A 25,639-nucleotide genomic window follows, 5' to 3' on the forward strand; every position below is an offset into this window, starting at 1 on the left:
TTTATGTGTTGTGTCTGCTATTTTATCTCCTTTTCACTTTGTTCCTAATGTCTTTACCTTCTGAGTCTGTCATTTGTGTGTTTTTCACCCATTGTGAGTCATTTTACAACATATTGAAATATGCTACATAAATAAAGTTTTATTATTATTATTTTTAAAGTGACTGCAGAGTACAGAAAGCAGATTGGGACCACACTTGTCTGAGTTTGCTCTAACTTGAGAAACATGAGTACTTACTTTGGATTGTGAATCGCTCTTCTTGGTATAAGACTGTATGTTTTTGTGGTGTGATGTGATCCCTGTCAGCAGGAAGATGTGGAAGCATACACGTGAGACACACAAATGTACACACACACACACGCAGCCTTGAGCCCCTGATGCAGAGCAGTAAATGTGAGAGAGCACAGAAACGAACAATCAGCAGCAGATAAACATGCTAACTTGCTTCTCGCTTCACTGAAGACGACCGTGGTTTGATCCTTAACATCAAACCTGTTTGTGTCTGAGTCTGTTGTGCATCTTTGATTAGTTCCATTGGTAAGTATGTAGAGATACAGATACTCCTTATTGCTAAGGCCTAAGCAAATTAGTTCTGCTATACTGATCATACTAAAACAACTGGATATAATGTGATGTTTGACTCACGACATGGTGCTATACAGACAAGCTCTGCATAGAAACTTCACATTTCAGACATTACATTTCGTCACGTTACAACTCTCATGTGTTGAATGCAAATCCTCTTGATTGTGCACCTTTACAATTTTATTGTTGTATATGTTTAAAAATGTCTCTCAGCCAGACTGGAGGACACACTCAGACAATTGCACTGATGGACATCTGTAAGAATTAAGGTGTCTTCAGAGTCTTGTTGCCTGTTAAAATGTTATTTTCCACTTTGATGTTTCACTTTATTGTACTGCATTCATCATCCCAGAAACAGAATCCAGCCAGACATCATCATCATCTCTGAGTGAGAGGATGTGCAGTCCTGTTAAAATGTGACCATTAAGTGGAAAGAGATCTTGTCTGTGTTTGTTTCTCAGTTCATTTCTGTTTGTGCTACATTACACTGACAGTCATTTTTGAACTCTTCCTGAGTTTAACACCATTTGTCTCAAGCTGATGGGGTGAAGGGCATGCTGGGGCCACTGGCTGACCTCAAAGAACACACACACACACACACACACACACACACACACCCACACACACACACACCCTCACACACACACACACACACACACGCACACACACACACACACGCACACACATTGAAGGTTTTTTCAGTGCTGTGAACACTACGGAACAAATAAAATACCTTTCACCTCCACTGTATTGATATTGAGGTAGATAACCCTCAGCTTGGGCAAATATGTCTTAATACTATTGCGGGTAAATGACAAGGAAATGTAATTGGGGTGAATTTGCCCTTTAAATGTGATTTTGTAGATATATATGATGGACTGTGTTTCTGAGACAAAGACAACATGAACTTTTTCCATGCTCAGAGCGACCTAAACATTGAAACCACTGACTGTCACAGGTTTTAAGACTTATCACTGTCATAGTCTAAAGGTCACAGATCACAGGAGGTTCCTGCTCAGCATCACAAGTCTTCCAGACAGTGGGTGTCTGGATTTCTACTCTTCTCAGTCTGTAAATGAAGAACTCATTCTTGAAGCAGACTAGGAAACCACAACTTCTGACCACTGGTCCACAGTGCTTTTGACTTGTGAACTGAAGGCCAAATGCACATTGATGCATCATCTTCACTCAGTCATGGCAGTGATGGCTGAAGTCGCTGGTTTTAGTGTGGATGTTATGTAACCTTTTTTTCTCTTTTGTGTGTTTTCTCCCCTCTTTTGTGCCTCCCTTTTCTCCTTTGCTGCCTCATGTGATACAGGAATATGAACCTACCATCTACCATCCAAAACGCTCCTCTCACAGTCTACACCAGGATTTCACAGTTCAGTGTGAGAAGATGGACATACCTTTCCTTTCCTATCTCCCCACAGAGGTAAACATATCCACAGAATAATACTTTTTCATTTCTGCTCTAGTAGTTTAGATCAGAGGTTCCTTTTGCATTTTGGTCTGTCACCCCTTAAAATGAAGAAATGTCTCCTTTTGGCCCCATGGCACAGGTTGCATATGTCGATGAGCTGTGCAGTTCAAACCCGTTATGCTTCACTGATTTTCATATTATTTAGTTTGAGTAACATTTATAGCCCTGAGGACATTAACTTGTATGCCATGTGGTGGAAGAACATTGATTAGAGAAAAGCATGACAATAATAATGTTTTCTTTCTGTGCTCTTACAGTAGGTTCACGTTTTTGAGGTCTGACTTAAAAAGAATGCTCTCACAGAAACATGTACATTAAAGAGTCACTGTAATTGGCCTCCCTCTGCATACTGGTTGTGAAAATAGCTCCTTTACTCTCCTTACGTTTCCACTGTAGGAATTTGGACAGAACCCAATTCCACAATAACACTAACCTCAGCTAATATGGAGATCAAGGAGTTTAGCAGCAGAAACAGTGAAAGCAAAAGGGTATTTTCTAGTGTTACTCCATGTTAAGTGCAACATGCTCGCATTAGTCCTCCAGCACAGCACAAAAAGGAAACACAGAGGAAATCTTTCACTGTAACTGTGTCTAACTCAGATTACTAGAACCTCTTATCAGCTTTTTGGGCAGAGTGAGGCCTGTGGATTTGGACCCCATCTCGTACAGTTTATTTTTTCAAGGGAATCTCTGTCCACTTGAGAGAAGGAACACTTACCGCAAACAATAAGATTTTACACTTTATTATTTTGATTTATTTTACATTTCATTGCAAGATAAATCTGTTGCCATTCTCATTTTGGAAATCCCAATTTAGAAGAGTGATGTACAGAAAGCTTATTACTGAGACATGTTCTGTTTAGGTGCAGCTCATAAATGATGCCTACAACATAGTGATTGATGCCATGCTGGGCCCAGAGGTAGACCTTTCCAGCATCAAGGAGCCCTACTCCGGTATTCTGGCCACCCTGAAACAAGTCAAGATCCCCATTGCCAGTGTGGATGTGCCCTCAGGTAGGTGTTCATATGTACTGTAGCTATCAGTCTGGCTCAGAAACACAACATGATAAATGAGCCTCCAGGCAGCTCTAGGAGCCATAGCTTCCAGGCAGCAGGCCTCCAAGTTTGGAGGCACAGAGGAGGATAAATCTTATTTTACAGTCAGTACAGTTTGGGCTCATCAGACCCTGAATGTACTACAGTGAGTGTGAGCAGAACAGGTAGACACTTATCAGTGCTTCTCTCCTGAAGTGCCTCTGTCTGTCTTTCTCAGGTTGGGACGTAGAAGAACCGAGTCAAGATGGAATAAACCCAGAAGTTCTCATCTCACTTACAGCACCAAAGAAGTGTGCCATGAGTTTCTCGGGGAAGCATTTCTTGGCTGGACGCTTCCTGCCCTATGACATCCAGAAAAAATATGAGCTTAACCTCCCGGACTACCCTGGCACAGACTGTCTCATAGAGTTGTAACATATGGAAAACATATGAGCCGGCTGGGCACTCACGTATGGTTAATCCACTCCTTTGTTTCATATTTTATAGATTCTTGATGTGATTTAATGTTAACATCTCAGTTGTGTCGAAGAGGCTACATCTTAGCAAATGTACTGTCGAGCTACAGTAGAAGGATATTTAGAAACTGTGGTTTGAGTCGTGTTTTTAGGGAATGGCATAAGGAGTTTTTGTGTCAGTCTACTTGTAAAAGCTGTAGCATAAAACTGTTCTCTGACAAATTTCTTTTTCCACAGTCAGCAAAGAAAGACGGATTTTCTACGACAAAGGCCACTGGAATTTTTGTTTTATATCCCAAACTTTTTTTTTATTGCTCTGATGTTATTCTTATATTATATTGACCTTTCTTCTGAAGTGTTTTACTAAAAAGAGTTGGTACAGGTTTGCAATTTAAAAATTTCTGTTTGTGTTTTTGGTTTGTTTGGCCAGCCTGCACATCTGCATTATTTTAGTTTCAGGTACCTCATTGGCTGTTACAAAAGGCTCAGACAGTTCTCATCCAATAAAAAAGTCCCATTTAAAGGAGAGTTCAATTTCTGTTTTTTATATTTTCCACAAATTAAAGCTATAATATACATTTTAAAATAGCTGCAGTAACCATCTCTGACAGGGCTGTCCTGTCCTTCTCTAAAATCATTCAGACTGGTGCTACTAGATTAAAAAAAATATTAAAGAAAGATGAAAGAGTTAACAGCAAAAAACTTTTTGTGTAATTTTGTAAGTGAAGTTTCTAAGTAATTTTGAGCAGTGAGAGAGAAGTTGCAACTTGTCCAGTATACACAGTATACACTCAAATGCCTAAACTTCATTGTTGTTTTTGCTGCTCTAATTTTAGTTGGAAAGAAAAACTTCTAGGTCAGATACACGTACAGAAAAGAAAATGAATGGTTTTCATTAGGGAATATGTTTATATGAAAAAATGATTTAATAGGTATTTCAATCTTGAGCAAATTCTTAAAAGTGTATTTAAATAAACCAGCAATGTTTCAAAACAACTTAATATATTAAGTTAACTTAACATCCATGTGATATTTAATCATTGGAACCCATGATTTTATGTCACGTTTATCTTATAAGTTTACAATAGAATTTTACTTAATATAACTTATGGTCGAATAAACACTGAAATTAGTTTCGCCGTATTCTCAAACGTAAAATAAGATAAGATAAGATAATTCTTTATTGATCCCACAATGGGGAAATTCAATTGTAACCGCAGCTACAGGACAACAGTAAGGTGCAAGAATGAAAAATAAAAAGTGTGCAAAGAAAAAGAAAACAAGAGAATTGTATTTGTAATGTAATGTAATAGGCTCTGATTTATCAGCACTCTCTTTTGTTTAGATGAGCTTTATTTGTTTTAGCTTTATTTTTTTCAGTATTTAAAAGTTATTATATTATTATTATTATAGTTATTCAACTATGCTACTCACCATGTTCCCCACAGCAACAACGCTTTCAGAGAAAGGGCTGATAAACCCTCTGTACACTACCTTTTCATCACCAAAGAGCTTAAAGGTTAATAATAATAAATAAATAAATAATAATAATAATAATAAATAATAAAAAGTTAATATTTGTTGGAACCAAAACAGAGTTAAAAGAAGGGTTAGCTTCATTAAGTGGCCAGAACCATGAGTACAAATTAATGACAATGTTGTTCCATATCAGCCCTCTAAATAAAGAAATGCTTCCTAACATACTGTATAACCACAACACTGTTATAAGGTGAGAAATGTTTTCAGATTTTCAGGACAGCTGTTGCATGAAGAATCTAAATATAGCTATTTAGAAACATGCTTTTAGCTGATACCATGTAAATAACAACATTGATAAATAACACTGTTCATTTGATGCTGAGCTTCTTGGATTCAAAATAGGCCTTGGACACAGCTAATCTGTTAAATGACAGTCAGTAATCATCAGGCCACCAGGCTGTGATATATGCACATCATATCCAGTTATGGCTATGATGACACACTGTTACTTATGTTTATTAGCTCCCAGCTGGGTTTAATTTGGTAATGAAAGCTATAAACAGGTGTGATCAGGCTATAATGTGCTGAGGAAGGGCTTTCATTATTGAGCTTGGGGCTGCAGGCTTCAATAAGAATAACTTACTGAGGCCGCTTTGCTGTTTATGGATGAGGTCATGTTTATTTAAACAAGCATGGGAGCTTCTTCTGAATAGTAATGCACTAATGCCCAGTCTAAGTGTGCACATGTGTGAGTGGGTGTAGAAAGTCATGGAAAAAAAATTCCTACCCTTTTTTCACTCTGTGGTAGTAAATCTGTCTGAACTGACGAGGACTGTAGAAATACGTCTGAGCGCTGAGCAGGCACATCTTTCATGCTTGTCCAATCCCTGTCAAGAAACAATGACTTGTCACCACTTCTTCGTTTGTGCTTTTCATGAGAGTGGCTGAGTAATGATCCTTGGATCATTGGTGGCTTGGAGCATTAAACAATTATAATTGACAGTGGCACTTGTACTGTAATAGTCAGTGAAAGATAGTCTTACATGGAGAAGAAACGTGGTCAAAAGATTTAGTGAGAGCAGCAGTGAGGTAGAAAGATTAATCGACTGCTTACATTGTACAATAAACGAAAGCTCAGATTTTAACAAGTTACAGGGGTTTTCTCTGGTTGCCAGTTGTTTCTCAATGCCATAAGTACAGGTTTTTAAAAAAGAATCAGTCATTGAATATTTCATTTTCAAAACATGTTTTGTCAACCAAAAAAAAAAACAGGAAAATATATGAACCGATACAGGACACATTAATTCAAATGACAATGATCACTTTTGAGTTCTAGGGGCAAGAAGATTTATATTTTAAGTAGAGAAAGACATCTGTTCACAGGAAATACATAACCATAAATGAGAACATAGCTATCAGCTTTCAATCAAGAATTTTCATTGCATTGTTTTATATTATATTATCTTTTTTGATTATTGCTGAAACTACTTGTAAAATCTCAGTTAACTTAAAGTATGAAAAGTAACAATGTGCTGATCATATATTTTTTATTAATATAAAATCTTAATCTGAAAAGAAAGTTCACAGATAAAGAGAGTGGTGGAATGTTTCCACTAGTTGCTTATGTAATGTAATGAATGCTGCAGTAGAAATGGAAATAGTAAAGTATAAACACCCCAGAATTGTTTATCAGTGACTGAACAATAAATTCTTGAATTATTTCCATCATCGTCCCTCAGGGTGGAGACAGGTATTCGTAATGTGAATTGAGTAAATGTACGACCATCGTTTTGAAGTAATGCACTTATTTTGAAAAAAAAAAAAGATTTAGAAACCTAGAAACCTGCCTTTTTTAAATTTTTGCTCTAGTTAGGTTTGTGTTTTTAATTCCGAAGGATTTTACAAGTGTCATTAACAATTCACAGAACTGTGAAGGAGCCTGAGAACATTGCACCTCATAAGCATGTCTCATGTCTGCATTCTGAAGAGTTTTTTCTGAAAGACGTGCCGTATGACGCCACTTCCAACTTTTGGCAGTGCACCGGCCGGCAATCAACGACTTAAAAAGTTACAAAACTGAACCAGAGGACTAACCCGAGGGACAGCAACATCTGGCACCGTCCTGTGTCCTTTCAGGAGACAGATGAAGGACATGATATTGAACAGAAGAAGATTAGTCATGTCTTCCCATATTTAACACAGAACAGATAGCTAAAGTAGGGCTATCATGACTGATGAAAATTTAATATTTCAAACTACTTTTCTATATTTTGAGTGTTTTCAATAATAAAAAAGCAGAGCAGATGATACATAATAAAATATAAAATTAAACCAGATTTCAAACATCCAAAACTACTGTTTCCTATTTTGTATGAGACCCACTCAGAAGCAGAGACGCAGATGGATGAATAAGGATGAATTTACACGCCTGCTCTATAGGAAAAGGTAACCAGCCTAAATATGAACGTATTGTTGCAAACACAGTTCATCGTATGCAATCTTGTTTGGAAAAATGAGGAAACACCCTTTAGTACACTCTCCCTCCCTGTCTCCCTCTACCCCCACCGTACCCTCACCTTTTTTGGAAGATGATATGGGGGACCCAGATGTTACATTTCACTGGCCAATGGTGAGCAGAGAGGGGCTGGATTGGTGTGCACTCCAGATGCCCCTTCTTTTAAAAACGCTCCTGTCTCCAACTAAGCAAATGAACTCACATGAGAGAGAGAGCGGCACTGAGGCTCTGCTTGAACAGCAGCATCACTCACACCTGAGAGACGCTCAGCTGTACCTGACTAGTGTTTTTTCTCGAAGGTTTATGCTGTAGAATAGCAGAGAAAAACAACACTCATTTAAACCTAAAGTTGTGGCACCATGTTGGAATTAAATCAGATGGTACTCCTGGTGTTTTTCCTGGCTTCAGTCACTCTGGGCCAAGGTAAGTGAAGACTGATGATTCAAAATTATTGTAAACAAATAGGATGCAAGAGCAGCACATTCATAGGAAACTGCTGTAAATGTACCAGCACAACAATATCCAAAAAGATACAAGATTTACTGTAAGTACCGAGGGTCACTGCATGACTACACACACATTTGCGCTACAACTGACATGACCATGGGTTTTTAAGTTGACAGCATTTCCGTGAGAATATCAGACTTTAGGGAAATGTCTGGTGTGAGCTCATTTTCTAATAGTGTGTATGGTGAGTGTTATTTTATAGACCACCTCACTACTGTAGTCCTTAATGTCTAATGTCGATTCACCGGGACATTTCACCACCAGGCTAATCACCAACATGTGGTGATAGAGGAGGAGGAGGTTATATACAATGAAAGCTCTGTGTTCTGTCTCCCCGTGGTGTAGTGCAGACAAAGAAAAAACTCTGTTGACGACAGTAAAAAGTGCTGTTGATGACAAAAGTTTCTGGTGACGCACGCTTGTCTCCATAATGGCAAGCTGCTGTACAGTGGCAGTGACTCTCAGCAAAGAGCAGGCCTGCTTTTGTAGTTGTAACACTGATATAGTGCTCAACTGACTTTTATGGTTTGACCCAGTACTTAGTTTTCATTATAGTTTCTCATTTTAATTCACACATTTTGTTGTGGTGAGTTCTTAACTAGTCTGACATGCATGCCTCCTTTAGATCAAATATCACTCTTATCATTTTTTGAAACTTAACACTCTTCCTGAATGACCCCAGATGCGCCCCATTAACTTTTTTCTAAAGAAAAGGAGTTGGCAGTTCATAAAAGCAAACGAGTGTGAACACACCTTATGGTCTCCATATCTTGTTGGACGGGGAAGCCATGGTCGTAAATGTCTCACAGGGGCTTTGCACCATTTACTGATGAGTATATCATAAGGTCAGGAGACAGTTTGGTGTGTGAAGAAGGTAAATGGTGATTAGATTGACTCTAACTAATAGAGACCACTGTGTTACAGCCATGAATGAATGTCAGACTTATTAAATTTGATGTGCTGTGTCATGCTTCTTTAGCAGTACATCCACATCTTGCAGTAATGTGCTGCATTTTGTCCTCGTTTCACCCTCCAATTCATTGCCAGCAGTCTCTAAACACAGAAACCCAGTCACCTTGGAAACAAGAATCAATACTCACAAACTAAATGACCCACTTTCCCACCTGCTGGGTAAATGAGAAAATGGAATAAAAAAGGGATAATGAGTACAGGTGAAATTACTTTTCCGTCCTCTTTTCCCCTGTCCAGTTGGACAGCATGTCACGCTTTACTTTTTCCTTATTGATGGCCCCCACAACTGCATTCAGTCCACTGCTAGAACAGTGAGGGCACATCTCTGTCTGTCTTTATCGTTTCATCTTTTCTGGCTTTTCTCAGGTATTTCTTCACAAATGCTTTGTTCACCTCCCTTCTGTCTCTGCCTTAGTCCATCAAACTCCCTCCTTTGCCTTTCTCCACATTTCTCTCTGATCTACTCCATCAAACGTTCTCTTTCGCCTTGTTCTCCATCACTCTCTTCATACGCTTTAGAGCTTACAGATTTATGAGCTGTTTTCCTATTTTAAGGTGGCAGCTGTTTCTGAATGCCCACTTATGGTTTTACCATAAGTCCAGCTTTCAACCCCTGGGCTAGTTACTGTACAACAGCCTGCTTAACAGAACAGTATGGTATTTCTATCAGATTATCAGAGATTTGCAATCTTCTCTTCTCTTATCTCTTCTCTTCTCTTCTCTTCTCTTCTCTTCTCTTCTCTTCTCTTCTCTTCTCTTCTCTCTTCTCTTCTCTTCTCTTCTCTTCTCTTCTCTTCTCTTCTCTCTTCTCTTCTCTTCTCTCTCTCTTCTTCTCTTCTCTTCTCTTCTCTTCTCTTCTCTCTTCTCCTCTCTTCTCTTCTTCTCTTCTCTTCTCTCTTCTCTTCTCTTCTCTTCTCTTCTCTTCTCTTCTCTTCTCTTCTCTTCTCTTCTCTTCTGTCTTATGTATAATTTTCAGGCAAAACTAGATGGGGTATGTGAGCAGCTGGTGGGCCATTGTGAGTCAGACACAGGGGCTAGTTCTCCAGGTGCTGGCCACTGTTTGCTCCAAACACAGAGCTGTCTGGCCAGCTGACTTTAATGACTGTGACAGAGATTACAGTGGATGAAAGGAAAGGAAGGCGTGAATTCCCATTAACAGCAACGTCCAAGCCATTTCACATTTTTCTTCTTTTTGTGTAAACACGTGTACAAGCATACAGTTTGTGGATGTAGCAAAATATTATTTTTTGCAGGACTAATCAGCTGCTTTTAGTTGAGCTATCTTCCGCTTCTGGCTCTGTACCTGTGGACTAGTGTACAGGTTCAGGTGGCTTCCAGATATGTTGATGTAGTAATTCAATGCTGGCCAACAGCACAAAGTCTTTCCTATACCTTAGTAAATGTTTAGATTGTGTGCTTAGATTCGCATCATTTTAATGTCAGGGACAAAATTGCAGATTTTAATGTGCTGCACATGTTTTTGAAATCTGACTTTGATTTTTTTAAAATACGGAACATCTGGGTTAAAAGAGAGATAGATACAGACGGAAAGAGCAGATGCTGCTGAAACCACACACACCTCAGCTTAGAAACTAGCCAAACACATAAACAGCTTCCATGTGACAGTAACAGATCATCACACACATATGCATACACTCACACATACGCATACACTCACACATATGCATATGCACTCACATCCATGAATTCAGAAGTGGAATAACAGAATGGATTAAGCTACATTTAAATAGGTCTAGACTTCTGGGGCTAGTGGGAGCTTCCAACAAATTACACTGACAAATACTGTACAGCCTCACTCTCACAGCAAGCTTCACTTTGTCCATTAGGTTACATAACATAGGGAGGAGGTTGGTGTTGTCATGTTGCTTTCTTGTAAGGATCTGGAAGATTATAAACAGGATCCAGACTTCTGTTTAAACCCAGTCCCCCTGCCAGGGTATCTGCCCCATCCATACCTCTCTAATCTGACTGGAACCATGCTGGGTGCAACTTCATAGAAGTCCAGCATTTTCCTCCCTTTTCCTCTGTTCAGTAGGTTTTTATTAGTTTCTGGCAAAAGCATAAAACTCCCACTCAGAAAGTGGGGCTGAGAGAGTTTGTGCTGTCCAAAGGCACTGGAGGTATTAATAGTAGATTTATTGTTGTGTAGTCTTGCTTTAAGCACAAGGCCTGTATTTCAGAATGAGCTGCTGCAGCATCACTTATTAAAGCCAAAGCTTGCCACCGCAGTTGTCACAACAGACTTAGAGAGGGTAAAGATGACTATGGCTGCATAATCCAGCAGCTATGTTTCAGGCATGTAACTGACATAGTCTACCCTCCAGGTATTTGCCATGTGGCTATATGCAGAACTAAAAGCAGCCCAGAAATGCAGCTATATTGGTGCTGTTGCCTCCTCTTGCCACTATAATACAGATTTTTACCTTGCCCATGGTCCATGGCACCTTGTCACGGTGGGGATGGCTATTAACAGTCACATAGCAGGTTTCATTTCAAAAGTGAAATTGAAAAAGAAAAGGGATCTTGTCTGGTTGCAGACAAGATGGGGGACTGCCAACTACTGCTGGAAGTTGTTGATATTAGCTGGAAATTAGCCTCAGCAGGTTTAGGGTTGTGGTTACGATCAGGGTTCGTGTTATCACAGCCTCCGAAGAACGCTGACAGCTTGTGCCCATTCTACAATCTTAGTCACATTTCTCCAGTTTTGTCTGTAGTCAGTTGTCGGGTCAAGAAACAATTGACATGAATGTATTTACAGACATTACAATCATAGTCATGCTAAAACTGAAACCATAATGTTGACTTGCGTCTAAAATAAGGAAACAAACTCTGATGTTTTGTTTACCAGCCTGAACTCCTCCTTACTTTGCTCAACATATATTAACATCACTTAACTTCCTCTTTTACTTGTCATCACTCCAAAGGCCTCTAAAGGACTTTGTAACTCAAATGAAAATATATACTTTTTTAAAAAACATCTGATGCTGTTGTTCTTCGTGGGCACACAGTCGCTCATTTTAATGAATTCTGTGAATTTTCTCTAAATCCAACAAAGTCATTTTTGGACCTAAGCATAACCACAACCACAGTGTTATCACACCATTAAAATGAGTCTCAGCAGGGATTTTTTGGAAAGCACAAATTAGAAAACACTTCTACTGTACATGTCATTCTATGAGGCAAAGACTTTGCCATTTAATTTGGAAGACTTGTTGGCTCCACTACGTTAGCTGTGAAAAGAGATTTGTGTGAGCAAAGTTCACAATCAAACCCACAAGGAGCACACGAACAAGGAAAAACAAGATATACTGTACCACTGGGGAGCTTTATGATGTTTTTTTTAGAGCTGAAGAGGAAATAATAAGTTCTAACTCTACTCACTTTGGCTTGAAAAATGTGTGTTACTTGATTCTCAGTGAAGTAAATTTATTCACATACCAGCCGCATGAAGCAGTGCCCCTATAAAATCTCCTGGCTTTTAAAATTCATAAAGTGCTAACATGCTACTCAGAAGCACAATAAGCTCTGGGAGTCTACCATGGGAGCCAGGCCAGTGCACACCTGCCATAACAGAATTCAGTAGCCCTGAATTCACCTTATGGTGTAGCTAATCTGGGTTTCCCCTTTTTAACTTTCTAAAAGCCTTATTCACCTCATAAAACTCTAACAATCATTCGCTATTTCACTTTCATTATTAAACATCTTGAAATGATAATCAGAAGCCAAATGGATCTGGTGTGAATTCCTTGTTTTGGCCTGAGCAATGACGACATGTTATGTAACAAGCGCTGAAAGAAATGCCTAATGATTTCTTCGAAAATAACTGGTTGTGCTTTTAAGAAGGGAATGTAATTACTGTGCCACAAGTTTAGAACACAATGTTAAAAACTTCTTTGCCTTGCCACGTGCTTTTGAAAGAGGATTTTAGAAGTTCTCAGCAAACATTCAGATTGTACAGACAAATCTAGACTTAAAATTGTTACTGTGCAACCATCTAAGCAGGGTCATATTGTAATATAAAGTGTAATATTTAGCCCAGCAGGTGAAAAAGGTAATTCTGTTGCTTTTAATGTGTAATCAGCACAGACAACAAATTTGGGAAACAAAAGAAGAATATTAAAAATGTTTGATTTGATTAGCAGATCAGTGTGAAAAGCTTTGCTTCTGTTTATCCTCCATTCCAGTGAATCAGGAAGCCAATGCTGATGTGGAAACATATCAGTTGTTTTTAAGTCATGGACAAAACAACACAACAACCATGAGGATCAGCAGGCAGTCTACTTTAAAACTCAAACTTAATAACACAATGCAGTTTTGGACAGTAGACCTTTTTTCAGTTGAGGTACTATCTGTCTTTTTGCAAGTCTGTCAAAAAACATTCAGGATTGAAAAGAAAGGTATTGGCATGACAATAAAGACTTGAAATGAGCCATAAAATCAACAGGGGCCAGGATCGATACCCCACTCTACTGCTGGGAGTCTGCGCTCATAAGGTCAACACCGTCGCTAAGAAAGTGCTAAGTGCTTGTGCATTATTCAAACACACACACACACACACACACACACACACCCTCACACACACACACACACACACACACACATAGTTGACATAAACTACTTTTTGGTTTCTGTTTTTGACCATGACGTTTATTTTTTTCCACACAGTCCTAAATGAAATGTCAAGCAAACAACTGACGTTTTTGCAAAATGCACTGTAGGAAAATGAATCATTATACTTCAAAATATAAGAGAAAACATGTCACAGAGCTGGTTTAATAGATCACAAAGCCAAATTTACAATGAATGCCAGGTTGAATATCTTTTTCTAATAAAGCAACAGTTACTCTCTGCTCACACTAACTTGTGTATGACAGTGTCTGCAACATATATAATTATATGTTGTTAAGATCAAAGATGAAATCAGCAAAATGCTATTGCAGAAAAGTGTGTCTGTGTGTGTGTGCTGTATGAAGAGGTTAAAGATAAGCTTTTTAAAATAGGAATCCACATGCAGGGAGCTTGATTAGCATCCTCACCAGCGGCTGATTGATGGATGAGGAAAAGGAAAGATGGGAGGATGACAGGAGGACAATAAGCTGAAGGATGAAACAACATAGGACAAAGACCATGGGTGAGATGCAAATAGATGGAGAGGATGTTCCATGTTTATGATGAAAAAGGTGAAAGAGCAGCAAATTAGAAAAATCCACAGCAAGAGATGGAGAAGGAGCAGATGTACGAGGAGAAGGGGGAGATATAGAGAGAACAGTAAAATATAAGAAAGTGTGCAAAAGAAGGAAAAGAAAAAAATGGACCAAAAAGCTGACAAATTTTAGTGTTCTCCCCTTTTGCTACCCCAGAAATCTAGTTACTGTTCCAGCACATAAAAAATAAAGGGCAGAGGGAAGGCATGTAATTGGAAAAGCTTACTTGCCTTGAAGAAAAAGAAAAGTGTGTTCAGACTGTGTAATTTTGTGTGTGTGTGTGTGCATACAAATATTGGTTTGATCAACTATTCAACTGGTTTCATCAAAATCAGAAAACATGCAGTGCACAACACAACATTCAAGTCAAGATAAATCACACTGAAATGTGTGACCTGCTCTTTATGTTGTTATTTGACCTATTTTGGTCAAACACAAACAATTATTAACAATCACACACATGTAATAATCATATAGAATTTAACGTGATAACACAAACTTATAACCTATACATATAATCATGTATTTTATTGGACCAAAATAAGGGTAGATAGGTATAAATTCAAAATGTCAACTTAATGATTGTTTATCTTCCTGTGTACAGGATCTGTGAGGACCAGGAGCCAATCAGACAGGCGCAAGAGAGTGGCCCTAAACACATACACTGACACACAAACAACAGGTACTGAATCTAATAGTGATGATAATCATAGCTGATTATAAAAATACTATGAAGTCAGTTTGGAATTTGATTGATTGACCTGCAACACATCCTCTCCATCGCCTCAGCTCTGGTTTGAATTGAAATAATGCATTACTTGTTGCTAATGACTGTTACCTATATTTATTTTAGGGAAATTGTAGCAGATTAACAAACTAGATGCTACAATATGTACAATATGCCTCATTAGTCAAACCAGGGGGAGGATATTTGTAAGAAACTAGACAATGGAAAGATTCGTGGGCTGTATGAAGTCAGCTTCAAATGGCAGCAGCAGGCCTAATATCAAAGATTTTAACCCATTGCTACAATTTTCCTCCTTTTTCGTTCTCTTTGTGTTTCCCTTCTCTGTACTGCTAGGTGTGACTGAGTGGACATCTTGGTTCAACATTGACCATCCCGGGGGAAATGGAGACTATGAACGCCTGGAAGCCATCCGTTTCTACTACAGAGAAAGAGTTTGTGCGAGGCCTACAGCCATGGAGGCTCGCACTACAGACTGGGTGGCAGCAGCAGACACAGGGGAAGTGGTTCACTCCAGTCTGGAGAAAGGATTCTGGTGTATCAACAAGGAACAGCCCAATGGCCGTGTCTGCTCCAACTACCATGTCCGCTTTCAGTGTCCCCCAGGTAGGTCAGGGCTGTACAAGTTGTCACTTTGCAGATATGACTATGCATCCAAACACATATATGAATTCACATTTCAAATAAATTGATTATGGAGAAAACTGAACATGATAAACTCTCTTTGTTTTACTGTTGTTTACAGTCTTTTGACAGTCTGCAATTTTTAATAACTTACTTGTTTATTTCCTGTTACTTTTAAGTTGCCATTAGCGGCACACTTTTGTGTTTTTGGTCAGGGTTTCACAATCAGTTCATCAATATTTATTTCAGTGCAGAGTTATTGGACCAACTGGAGCGAGTGGGGTCCTTGTTCAACCACAGTTTGTAACGATGTGGGCATCCAGGTTCGCCAGAGGAAGTGTGTTAGCACCAATCCCATGGCTCTACTCTTGGTGCCAGCATGCCAGGGTCACCATTCAGAAAGGAGGGAGTGCTCCACCCCTCCATGTACAGGTGAGAATCACTAAATTTACCTCCTTGAAAAAAAAAGACAAAGGTTCAGCCTCCCAAGTCCTCAAGTATCTTTGCACGCTGCTGACATAGATTTAAGCTGAAGCACAAAAAAAATTGTATTATTGTGATTGCTGCTATTGTTCTCTCAAATACTTGAGCTACTTCTAATCAGTAATTGCTTTCGCTTTCTTTGTCTTAAGCTTTTGATGCACACATTACTATATACAGTACTTGGTCTATTTAATAACTGATTTACTACTTTGTGTACATTCATTAATATTCTTCTTCGATCACTCCGATGCATGGGAAATTACTACATGTCTTGCTTAAGTCCAAACTGATATTGTTTCTTTCTGTACATGTGACCAGCCAAGTGGAGTCCATGGGGTGAGTGGGGAACTTGTTCAGTGACTTGTGGTGGAGGTCGCAGGATAAGGAGGAGGACCTGTGTGCGGACCTCAGTGACAGTGCAGTGTACTGGACGGCCTGTTGAAATACAGCCGTGTGGGAAAAGTCCATGTCCTGGTATGGTCACTCTGAGATGGAAAGGTCATATTATTTGTCTTTATAACTTTGTCTTTATCAGCCTGTGTTTACGTCATGTCTCTGGCTCTCCACAGCCAAGTGCCAGCATGTGTGCCCTGAGGGTCGTCCCAGTGAGGACTGCAGCCATTGTGTGTGTGAAACCCATGTGTTACATGGAGAAGTTCACAGTGTCACTGGTGTCCCTGTGGCAGGGGCCTGGGTAGCACTGGCTAGCCAGCCCAAGGTGATCCGTGCCCGTACAGATTCCAAAGGACAGTTTAGAATCACAGGTGTCTGCTCCTCTAGCTCGACCTTGATCTCCATCAGGAAAGACAAGTTTTCCCCAATCACTGTCTCCACCTACAGTAACAGCACAGGGGTGTCCTGGGTGCAGGCTATCCTTAAATCAGCTGGTGAGTGCCAATTAATAAAAATACAATTATTAAATACTATGAAATAACTCTTAGAGCTGTAAGATAGAAGTCCCGCAATCATATTCTCAGGCTATAGAAAGTAGGAAATTGACAAAACTGCTACATAAACAGATTGCCTATTGTAAAGCTTTACAGTTTGGAGTTTGGAGCACTTACTAGCATCAAAACTGAAAATAAAACTAAAAGAGGCCTGTGCAGCTTTTTTATATGCACAGAGACCACTGTGAAAATAAAGTTTAACAGAGTTTTCTGATGTCTTGAGAGTTTGCTCCTTTCTGGTTTCCACAGAAAAGCCGTACATTTTGAAGCACCCAGAAGACAAGGTACGTTATGAAGGAGGGCGGGTGTTGTTATGCTGCAAAGCAACAGGATCACCAGCACCAGACAAACACTTCTGGTAAGATCATATACCTAGAGACAAAAAATCTAAACTCACATATTGAGAAGGATATTTTTTCATGAGTAATGTGTATGTCTATTTGAACATGCTGGTTACTCTATATAGTTCTGCAAACATTTCACAGAAGTATAAAAGTAACATTTAGGTTTTAAAGTTCTGTTTATTTTATCATCTATTTTATCTCTAAATATTTTTAAGGTATCACAATGGGACTCTGCTGGACAGGAAAGTGTACAAATATGAAGAAGACCTTGTACTGCGGGACCTAAAGCTGGAGCAGTCAGGACAGTATTACTGCAAAACCAGCAGCCCTGCAGGCAGCGTCAAGTCCTCTCCAGCATTTCTCACTGTGATTGGTATGTATGATCAAGCACCTTTGACTAACCAAATATGAGGTTAGTGCTTTAGAAGCTTCCACCATCCCATAATCACAATCATATTACTGAAGATATATGTGCAGGACAGGACTTCTGACTTTACACTGCTGATTTAGGGGCAGCAGTGATAACATGCTAACAAGTTTCTCAGTGTCAAAAAGACCCAAAAGTCTCTTCTAATAAACAGCACAATGATGTAATGTAAATGGTAATTCTTCATCATCAGCCATGAGAAAAAAACAATTTGCTATGATGATAGCAAGAGGCACAGTGGGATTATAGTGTAGCTCATGATGGCTGATATCCCAGAGCATTTGACAATGACGTATTTGGTCAAAGTTCTAAAAGGATTTAAGTAAAATCATGGACAAATAGCAAACAACTGCAATTCATTTAAATTTATGAGGAGCAGATGCCAGAATACACATTTTAAGAGGCATGTCAGTGCTCAGATCCAACAAAGTCACTATGGACCATGCATTAAGAGAATTTAATGCATGTCCTAAACTAAGCAAGACAGAAAAAATACCTAGTAAATATTATATGTGAAAAATATGAGAACATAAAATATATCAGCTCAGTATGGTAGAGTACATTATAATTATCTTTATATTGGTTGAAGCTACAGATTTCTAAACAGATATTATTGTGTAAGATGGCTCTGGACTCAAATCCAATTTCTCCAGAACACTCAGTGTTGAAATTCAATTGGCAAAAAATCCTTCCACATATGTGTGGGAGAGCTACACATTTGTTGTATCTTCCAGGTGCTTGTTACTTTTAACACAGATTAACAAACAGGGTTTTCATTGAAAAGCGCTAAAGCAAGCTCTCCCAGACAAATCCCTAGACCACAAAAGTCATTATGACTGGAGACACTGCATGTGTGCAACACCTGCGCCTCATAGCAGAATGACAAACATGTCTAATTCTTTCAGCCCAGTGCAGTTTTCACATTTTACATTATACAGAAGTTTAGTTTTATCTGTCACAAACTATGTTAACTTCAGTTTACTGAGATGACTTAGAGTTACACATATATATGTTTTAATCACAGGAAAATCTGCAGTATAATAATGATCTTTCATACAGATCACATTGCTCCATGAGCCTGCAATTACTGACTTACTTGGGAGATGGGGAGCTTAAGAAGTATACTTGACTATAAGCTGAACCATGATGTCATGCACATGAATCATTCTACCATTGTCAGTCATCTTTCTAATTCCCATCTGGATGGCTGGTAAATAAATGTTCTCTTTAACTTCATGTCTAATTCTCCTTTCGTGCACATTTTGCCATCCAGGTTGGCCACAGGTACTTTTGGGCCTTGCAGTCATTGCCTGTGTATATGCATATGTGAGTGTGCCTATGTGTGAAAAATATTGCACTTGCAAGTTCCAATTTATTCCGTATACACTTGTCTTATTACACTCGTGCATTCATAAATGATTACCTGGTAAAGAACAGGAGTCTTAACCATGTCTGTAACATAGCATGTTTATGTCCATTTCAAAAACTAAAGCAGTGTCATAATGACACGTCATAGCAGTCATTTGTGCTTTTTCTCATGTTTTATGTATATCAGATGGCAATATTAGCACTAGCTTAATGTAATTGATTGTCTAATTCGCAGCCAAAGGAACACCAGCATGCAATTCCACTCCTGAGGTGAACTTAATCAGACTGCCGATTGACTGTGTTCAACCTGGGACTGACTCCAAGTACTACAATGCTGGCCGTTGCCCTCATAACAAATGTGCCGGCTTATTAGACTATGATATGCGTTGCAGAGATGGGGCTGGATTCTGCTGTGGAGTTCAAAAAATGGAAAGTCGAGTTATTGACTGTGGGAGCTACGGCCTTCCTATCCGGGCTGTGACACAGTGCAGTTGTCAGAAGTGTGTGCAACCAACTGTGCTAGTCCGTGGCAGAGTGGTAACAGCTGACAATGATGAGCCTCTACGTTTTGGCCACATATACATCGGTAAAGAGAGGGTGGGTACCACTGGATACCAAGGAGGATTCACATTGCAAATACCTCCAGATACACAAAGACTGGTGGTAAATTTTGTTGACCCTACTGAGAGGTTTCTGGACACTCCTAAGGTGTTCATCTTAGACAAGAAGGGTGGATCCATCTATCATGATGTAAAGGTGATGAGAAAACAGACACCAATTGACATTAATGCTGGAGAAACCAACTCTATTGACCTGGGAGATATTAAAGGGGAAGACCCCATTGGTCAGTTGGTCATTCCTCCCAATTCCTTCCATAAAGACAATGGAGACATCTATGAGGGGACAGTAAAAGCGAGCGTCACTTTCATCGACCCAAGAAATATTACCACAGCAGCAGCAACCCCTGGTGACCTCAACTTTGTGGATGATGAGGGTGACATGCTCCCTTTGAGAACCTATGGCATGTTCTCTGTGGACTTCAGAGATGAGAGCAACAAGGAGGTTCTTGGAGCTGGAGAAGTGCAAGTCCTTCTTGACACACAGCATGTTAAAATGCAGGAGCACATTCCCAAAATGAAACTGTGGTCTTTAAACCCAGACACAGGAGTCTGGGAAGAAGAGAGTGACTTCTCCTACACCACAACAACTACTGGTGGTCACGGGCGGAGCAAACGAGAGGAGCGCACCTTTCTCATAGGCAACATGGAAATCAGAGAACGTAGGCTCTTCAATTTAGATGTGCCCGAAAACAGACGCTGCTATGTCAAAGTCCGCGCCTACATGAGTGACAGGTTCCTTCCTACGGAACAGCTGGAAGGTGTTGTTATAACCCTGATAAATTTGGAACCCAAACCTGGTTATTCCTCCAATCCTAGAGCATGGGGTCGCTTTGACAGTGTCATAACTGGTCCCAACGGGGCCTGTTTGCCAGCTTTCTGTGATGCCCAGAGACCTGATGCTTACACAGCCTATGTCACTGCAATTTTGGGTGGGGAGGAACTCGAGGCAGCTCCTTCTTCCCCCAAGATGAATCCAAACATCATTGGAGTGTCTCAGCCATATCTAGATAAAATAGATTACCAACGCTCAGACCATGAGGATCCAGCTCTGAAAAAAACAGCCTTCAGAATTAACTTGGCAAAGCCTAATCAAAATAATCTTGATGAAACCAATGGGCCCATATATCCATATCAGAACTTAATATCATGTGAAAATGCCCCTGTCGATGCAAATCATTTCAGATTCTTCAGAGTGGAAAAGGACAAGTATGAATACAATGTTGTTCCCTTTGAGGAGAATGATTTGACATCCTGGACGGGAGACTACCTCTCCTGGTGGCCTAATCCCCAAGAGTTCAGAGCATGCTTCATTAAGGTCAAGATCCATGGACAAAAGGAAGTGATGGTCAGGTCAAGGAATCTGGGAGGAACACACCGGGTGACTAAAGGACAACTTTATGGCATTAGAGACATCCGCAGCACCCGGGACATGCGAGAGGCCAACACTTCAGCGGCCTGTGTGGAGTTCAAATGCAGCGGCATGTTGTTTGATCAAGCTGACGTGGACAGATCCCTCATAACAATCCTTCCACAGGGAAACTGTCGCAGGATCAGCACCAACAACCTCCTACAAGAATATCTCATCAAACATCCACCAGTTGCTCAAAACAACGAGTCCCATGGATTCACCATGTTAGCCCCTGTTGATCCTTTGGGACATAACTATGGCATCTACACAGTCACAGATCAGAATCCCAGGGTGGCTAAGGAAATTGCTATTGGGCGCTGTTTTGATGGCACCTCAGATGGTTTCTCTAGGGAGATGAAGACAGATTCTGGAGTGGGATTGACTTTCAGCTGTCCAGAGAGGAAAATTAACAGGGAAAGCCTCTTCCAGCGTCTACAGACTAATCCAGGTCAGACACTGGCTCAGATGGCGAGGGACATGAGGGAGATGGGGGGTTTGCAGGTGCAGAGGTCCTCCACACGCATGGTGGCCTATCCTTCAGAGCAGCAGGGCAGGACCCAGAGTCGCAGAGTCAGCTCTACAACCAGGAGGAGAGGGTCCATGCGCACACAGCAACGCCAGTAGATCTGCCAAGAAGTAAGTTTAATTAGATGTATGTTTATATTCACAATGTAATATCACAATGATTTATAGGTTCTTTGCTGTTTATGTCTAGGTGTGCAGTCAAGACTGACATGACCACATCAAGTTAAGAAAATAAAAGCTGTTCATCTGAGGGACGAGTAAGAACTCCCTTTTGACTATGAAAATCATAAAACTGAGAGAGATGGCAATTCATCAAAGTCATCAAGTGTGATTGAAAATATTTAGGTCTTATACTTGAATGATTTGGTATGGTTATGTTTCCCTCTCTCCTAAAAGACACTAGTCATTTGTCTATATGTAACAGAGTGACTGGCATTTTGTTGAACTAGTTTGGTCTAATTTAATGAACAAACAGACTAAATTGGCTTTTGAGAATGTAGTTTTTGTAGATTTATTTTGTGGCATTTGATGTTGCCCATGCTAAGTTTTTGCTCACCTCTTTTCATGCTTGGTTTAAACCCAAAACTTGCTCTCAAAAGCTTCAAAACCCCAAACACTTCATAATTATCTATTGCCTGCTATTAAACACAAACTTTTAAGTTCAGAATGAAGGCACTTATTCCATGTTGTCTGAAGCAGACACTGAGACCTTTTTCTGCAAACTCAGAAACTCCAAAGGGAGACACACTCAAAAGAGACAGTGAGGGGAATTATGGCACTCATGGAACAGAGGATGTTTTCAGTCATGCTCCTTAAACCTTTTCATTAGCATACCACATTTCCACCCATGATTCAGCCAAACATCCTTCCACACCTAATGTGCAAGACCAAGGCCCCAGGCTTTGGCCAAGACAAGCATTGATCTCACTAGTAGCAGGACATCTAAAATGAAGATAATTAATTGTGAGATATGGCTTTTTTTTTTTCTCAGAAACTCTTACAGAGGCTCTTTCAGGGTCTAAATGGACTTTTGCTGTGTTGTTGACCAATGTGTTTGTGAGCAGCCTTTGTATATTGTGCAATAAATACAGTATGTAGAATAATAAAAAAAAATGCATGTAACCAATCAATACAATACATAAAAAATTCTGCTGGTGAATGAAACTGCTCTTTCAGTACATATGGCAGGTAGTGTGGTTAAGGTGATCTAACACAGGACTCATTTTTAGTGACTTTAAGCAAATAATTTAATTTTGAATGTAATAATTATTTCACTCTATTAACCACATACTATCTATTAAGTTTTTCAATTCTTTGCTGCATGACACGGTTGATTTTGCACCACAGTCTTATTAGTAGGGGCTAAAACTCTCAGAGGAGCCTTCTCTTCATTAATAAAATTGCATCACTCTTATACACTAGAGTGATAATTATAAAACAACTTCTGAATTTACTCGCAAAGACTTCATAAATTCTATTATGTGTGATATACAGTGTTTTTTTTGCAGCATTCAGTACTATACAATAAAAGTATACAGCTTAATAGATCTTAAGTCAGATAGATTATTAGGTTTAGAAAGAAGAATTTTTAACTATTTTAAATGAAGTCTGTAAAAGGAAGAAACTTCACTTAGTGATAAAAGCTTCAAATTAGTTTATCTGCAAAATGGGCTCTTGCAGACCCATGGGAGAAACTCTTCAACCTGAACTAATCCAAAACCAAACAAGGGCAACAGTGGCCCATCAAGAAATGAAGAAGTTCTGACAAATAAATACAAGCCTACTGTTAATTAGAAAATAAATGACTTATTCTCTTAAGAGCTATTAAAACAAACAGCCAAATGACTTAAGTAACCAACAATATGCTTGACCCACAACGATAATTGTTTTATTAGTTTTATTCCTAATGTGCAATAATTTCAATATTTAGCATGTAAGCAGTGCCGATGTAAAGTTGTGTAAATGTAACCTCACACTTTTACTTAGCCCAGTACAAAGAACAATGTCTTTCCATTACGTTGTATGAACAGCACACCCCAGGAAAAATACTAAACACAGGAAAAACAGTGACAGCTTGTGATACTGCGACCATTACCACTGACCTCCTGTGAGCCATCCACAGCAGAACAGTTCTCATTTCCAGATGAAAACAAACATTTTCCCATAGCAGATACAGCATCCACCCAGTAAGGAAGATAATGATTGAATCCAGGTGGAGGAAGTGATAAGTCCTGTTAAAATGTAATGGTGTGTGAGGCCAGCTGAGGAGGCCCAACAGCTGGAGGAAATGTTAGACCAAAGAGAGAAAGAGGAGTGAGATTATCAAGTGAAAGATTTAATCATTTTGGGATAGAGTTTAGTAAAAGGGAAAAAGAAAGGGAAAATATTAGTGGTCGCTGGCCTCACAGTCCATCACTTACAAAATCCTGGGCTATGAAAGAGGTTGCACGTGGAAGAATGCAGGTTTTTGGAGGGGAGTGCTTTGACAGGAGAATTGGCTTATTCGTGAAGAGAAGTTATCAGGGGAATTTGATGGACAAGGTAAAAATAATAGTTTGAATAAACTATTATGCATGGAAAAGTAAGCTGGGCTCCCCAGTTACTTTGTCTTCTGGGAAACTTCAAAGGAGATTAAAGTTCCTCTGCAATGTTTGGTTACATGACTTAAGAAAAAGTTTCCATTGTCTTTGGAATCAAATAAAGTGAGTTTAAGACTGAATCCAACAGATACAACACATCACAAAGATTAATTTTTAATGGAAAGAAAATGTTTTTTTTCTTTGAATCTCTGTGGGAATGGCAGTAAAAGTAGTTTCATTGTATAGGGACTCATTCAATATTAATATCAAATGTATGGCTTAACGAAGCTTTTGTATTTTTTTTTAACCTTTAAAAGAATAATATGACAGTATTTGCTTACATACTGAGAGGTAGATTGAAAATAATGACACCACTCTCGTATCTTTACAGTAAATGTGATGCTATGTTGGTTAGCTTAGCTTAGCATAAAGCCTGGAAGCAGGAGCAAAGAGATAGCCTGGCTCTCCAGGAGTCCCTGTTTGCTTGGTAATGTCAGAGGAGTGTTTATCTTCTCATCAGCTTCTTCTCAAAAAAGTGAATGAGTGTACTTCCCAAAATGTTGAACTAGTCCTTTAATAAACACATTATATTGTTACAGCTGTACCAAAGTCTGGAGTGCTCACCAACTGGCTTTTTTTATCCTTTCAGGCTTTATTCACTAGACTTTGTTTGTTTCTTTGTGTCTGAAGTTGATTTTTTTTTGTTTGTTTAAAAAAGTACTCCACCTGAATTCGCCTCTCTGTCACAGAACTTCAGAGGGTGCATGTAATGCTATCTGGCACCATATAACTTCAGGGCAGAAAATCACAAATCTCCATCCACAATTCCACAGTAACGTAAACATGAATAGCTTTTCTCTTCTGTACAGTCCAGCTGGTCTCAGTGAGAACATAATTTTTTCAGGATGTCATCTTTGAACTATTTCCACCACTTTTTGGAGTATTTGAAGAGAGTTGTAAATTTACCACTGTGCTCCAGGAAGCCACCAACAGGTGCAGTAAAAGAAAATACATAAACAAACTCCAGATAATCCTCTGTAGTTGCTTAGCCTTTGCATGATGATGCTGATCTGTTTCTATCTGAATTAAGTTTTTCAGTGTAAATTGTGTATTGTAGGAAATCTGCTTTAATTGTATGAACAAAAAAAAAACTGTAAATAAATAATTTTGTGTAAACGTTTGGATTAATATTCTTTTACGAGTTTTATCGAGGAGGACTCTAGAAAATGTTTAACAATGTCAGAGTTGTAGAAGGTAACAAGGGTACTAATGGCAGTGGGCGAAAGGTAGGATAC

General features: G+C 39.3%; 2 protein-coding genes across 2 annotated transcripts in view; both read left to right on the forward strand.

Annotated features, from left to right (window-relative positions):
• The window catches only part of yjefn3 (YjeF N-terminal domain containing 3), a 35,988-nt gene extending 32,132 nt beyond the window's left edge, over positions 1-3,856 (forward strand). The window contains exons 4-6 of the mRNA XM_026305226.1: positions 1,904-2,017; positions 2,929-3,079; positions 3,339-3,856. Coding sequence (XP_026161011.1) covers positions 1,904-2,017; positions 2,929-3,079; positions 3,339-3,535 — 462 coding nt within the window. The 3' untranslated portion in view covers positions 3,536-3,856. The remainder of the gene's footprint in view (positions 1-1,903; positions 2,018-2,928; positions 3,080-3,338) is intronic.
• A 3,923-nt stretch (positions 3,857-7,779) lies between these two features.
• On the forward strand, positions 7,780-25,520 carry cilp2 (cartilage intermediate layer protein 2). Its single transcript, XM_026305237.2, has 10 exons — positions 7,780-7,993; positions 14,879-14,956; positions 15,356-15,625; positions 15,893-16,075; positions 16,445-16,600; positions 16,696-17,013; positions 17,323-17,431; positions 17,633-17,790; positions 19,448-21,876; positions 21,956-25,520. The coding sequence occupies exons 1-9, from the start codon at positions 7,930-7,932 to the stop codon at positions 21,862-21,864; spliced, it is 3,753 nt and encodes a 1,250-aa protein (XP_026161022.1). The 5' UTR covers positions 7,780-7,929; the 3' UTR covers positions 21,865-21,876; positions 21,956-25,520.
• The last annotated feature ends 119 nt before the right edge of the window (positions 25,521-25,639 follow it).

Source organism: Mastacembelus armatus, chromosome 4 (assembly GCF_900324485.2).
Source record: "Mastacembelus armatus chromosome 4, fMasArm1.2, whole genome shotgun sequence".
NCBI classification, from domain to species: Eukaryota; Metazoa; Chordata; class Actinopteri; order Synbranchiformes; family Mastacembelidae; genus Mastacembelus; species Mastacembelus armatus.

What these genes read in the sequence shown, in the direction of transcription:
- cilp2 (XM_026305237.2), top strand. Translation starts at nt 7,930, where the DNA reads ATGTTGGAATTAAATCAGATGGTACTCCTGGTGTTTTTCCTGGCTTCA. An exon ending in CCGCTTTCAGTGTCCCCCAG is followed by an intron (nt 15,626 to 15,892) that starts GTAGGTCAGGGC and finishes TATTTATTTCAG; the next exon opens with TGCAGAGTTATTGGACCAAC. An exon ending in GGCTATCCTTAAATCAGCTG is followed by an intron (nt 17,014 to 17,322) that starts GTGAGTGCCAAT and finishes TGGTTTCCACAG; the next exon opens with AAAAGCCGTACATTTTGAAG.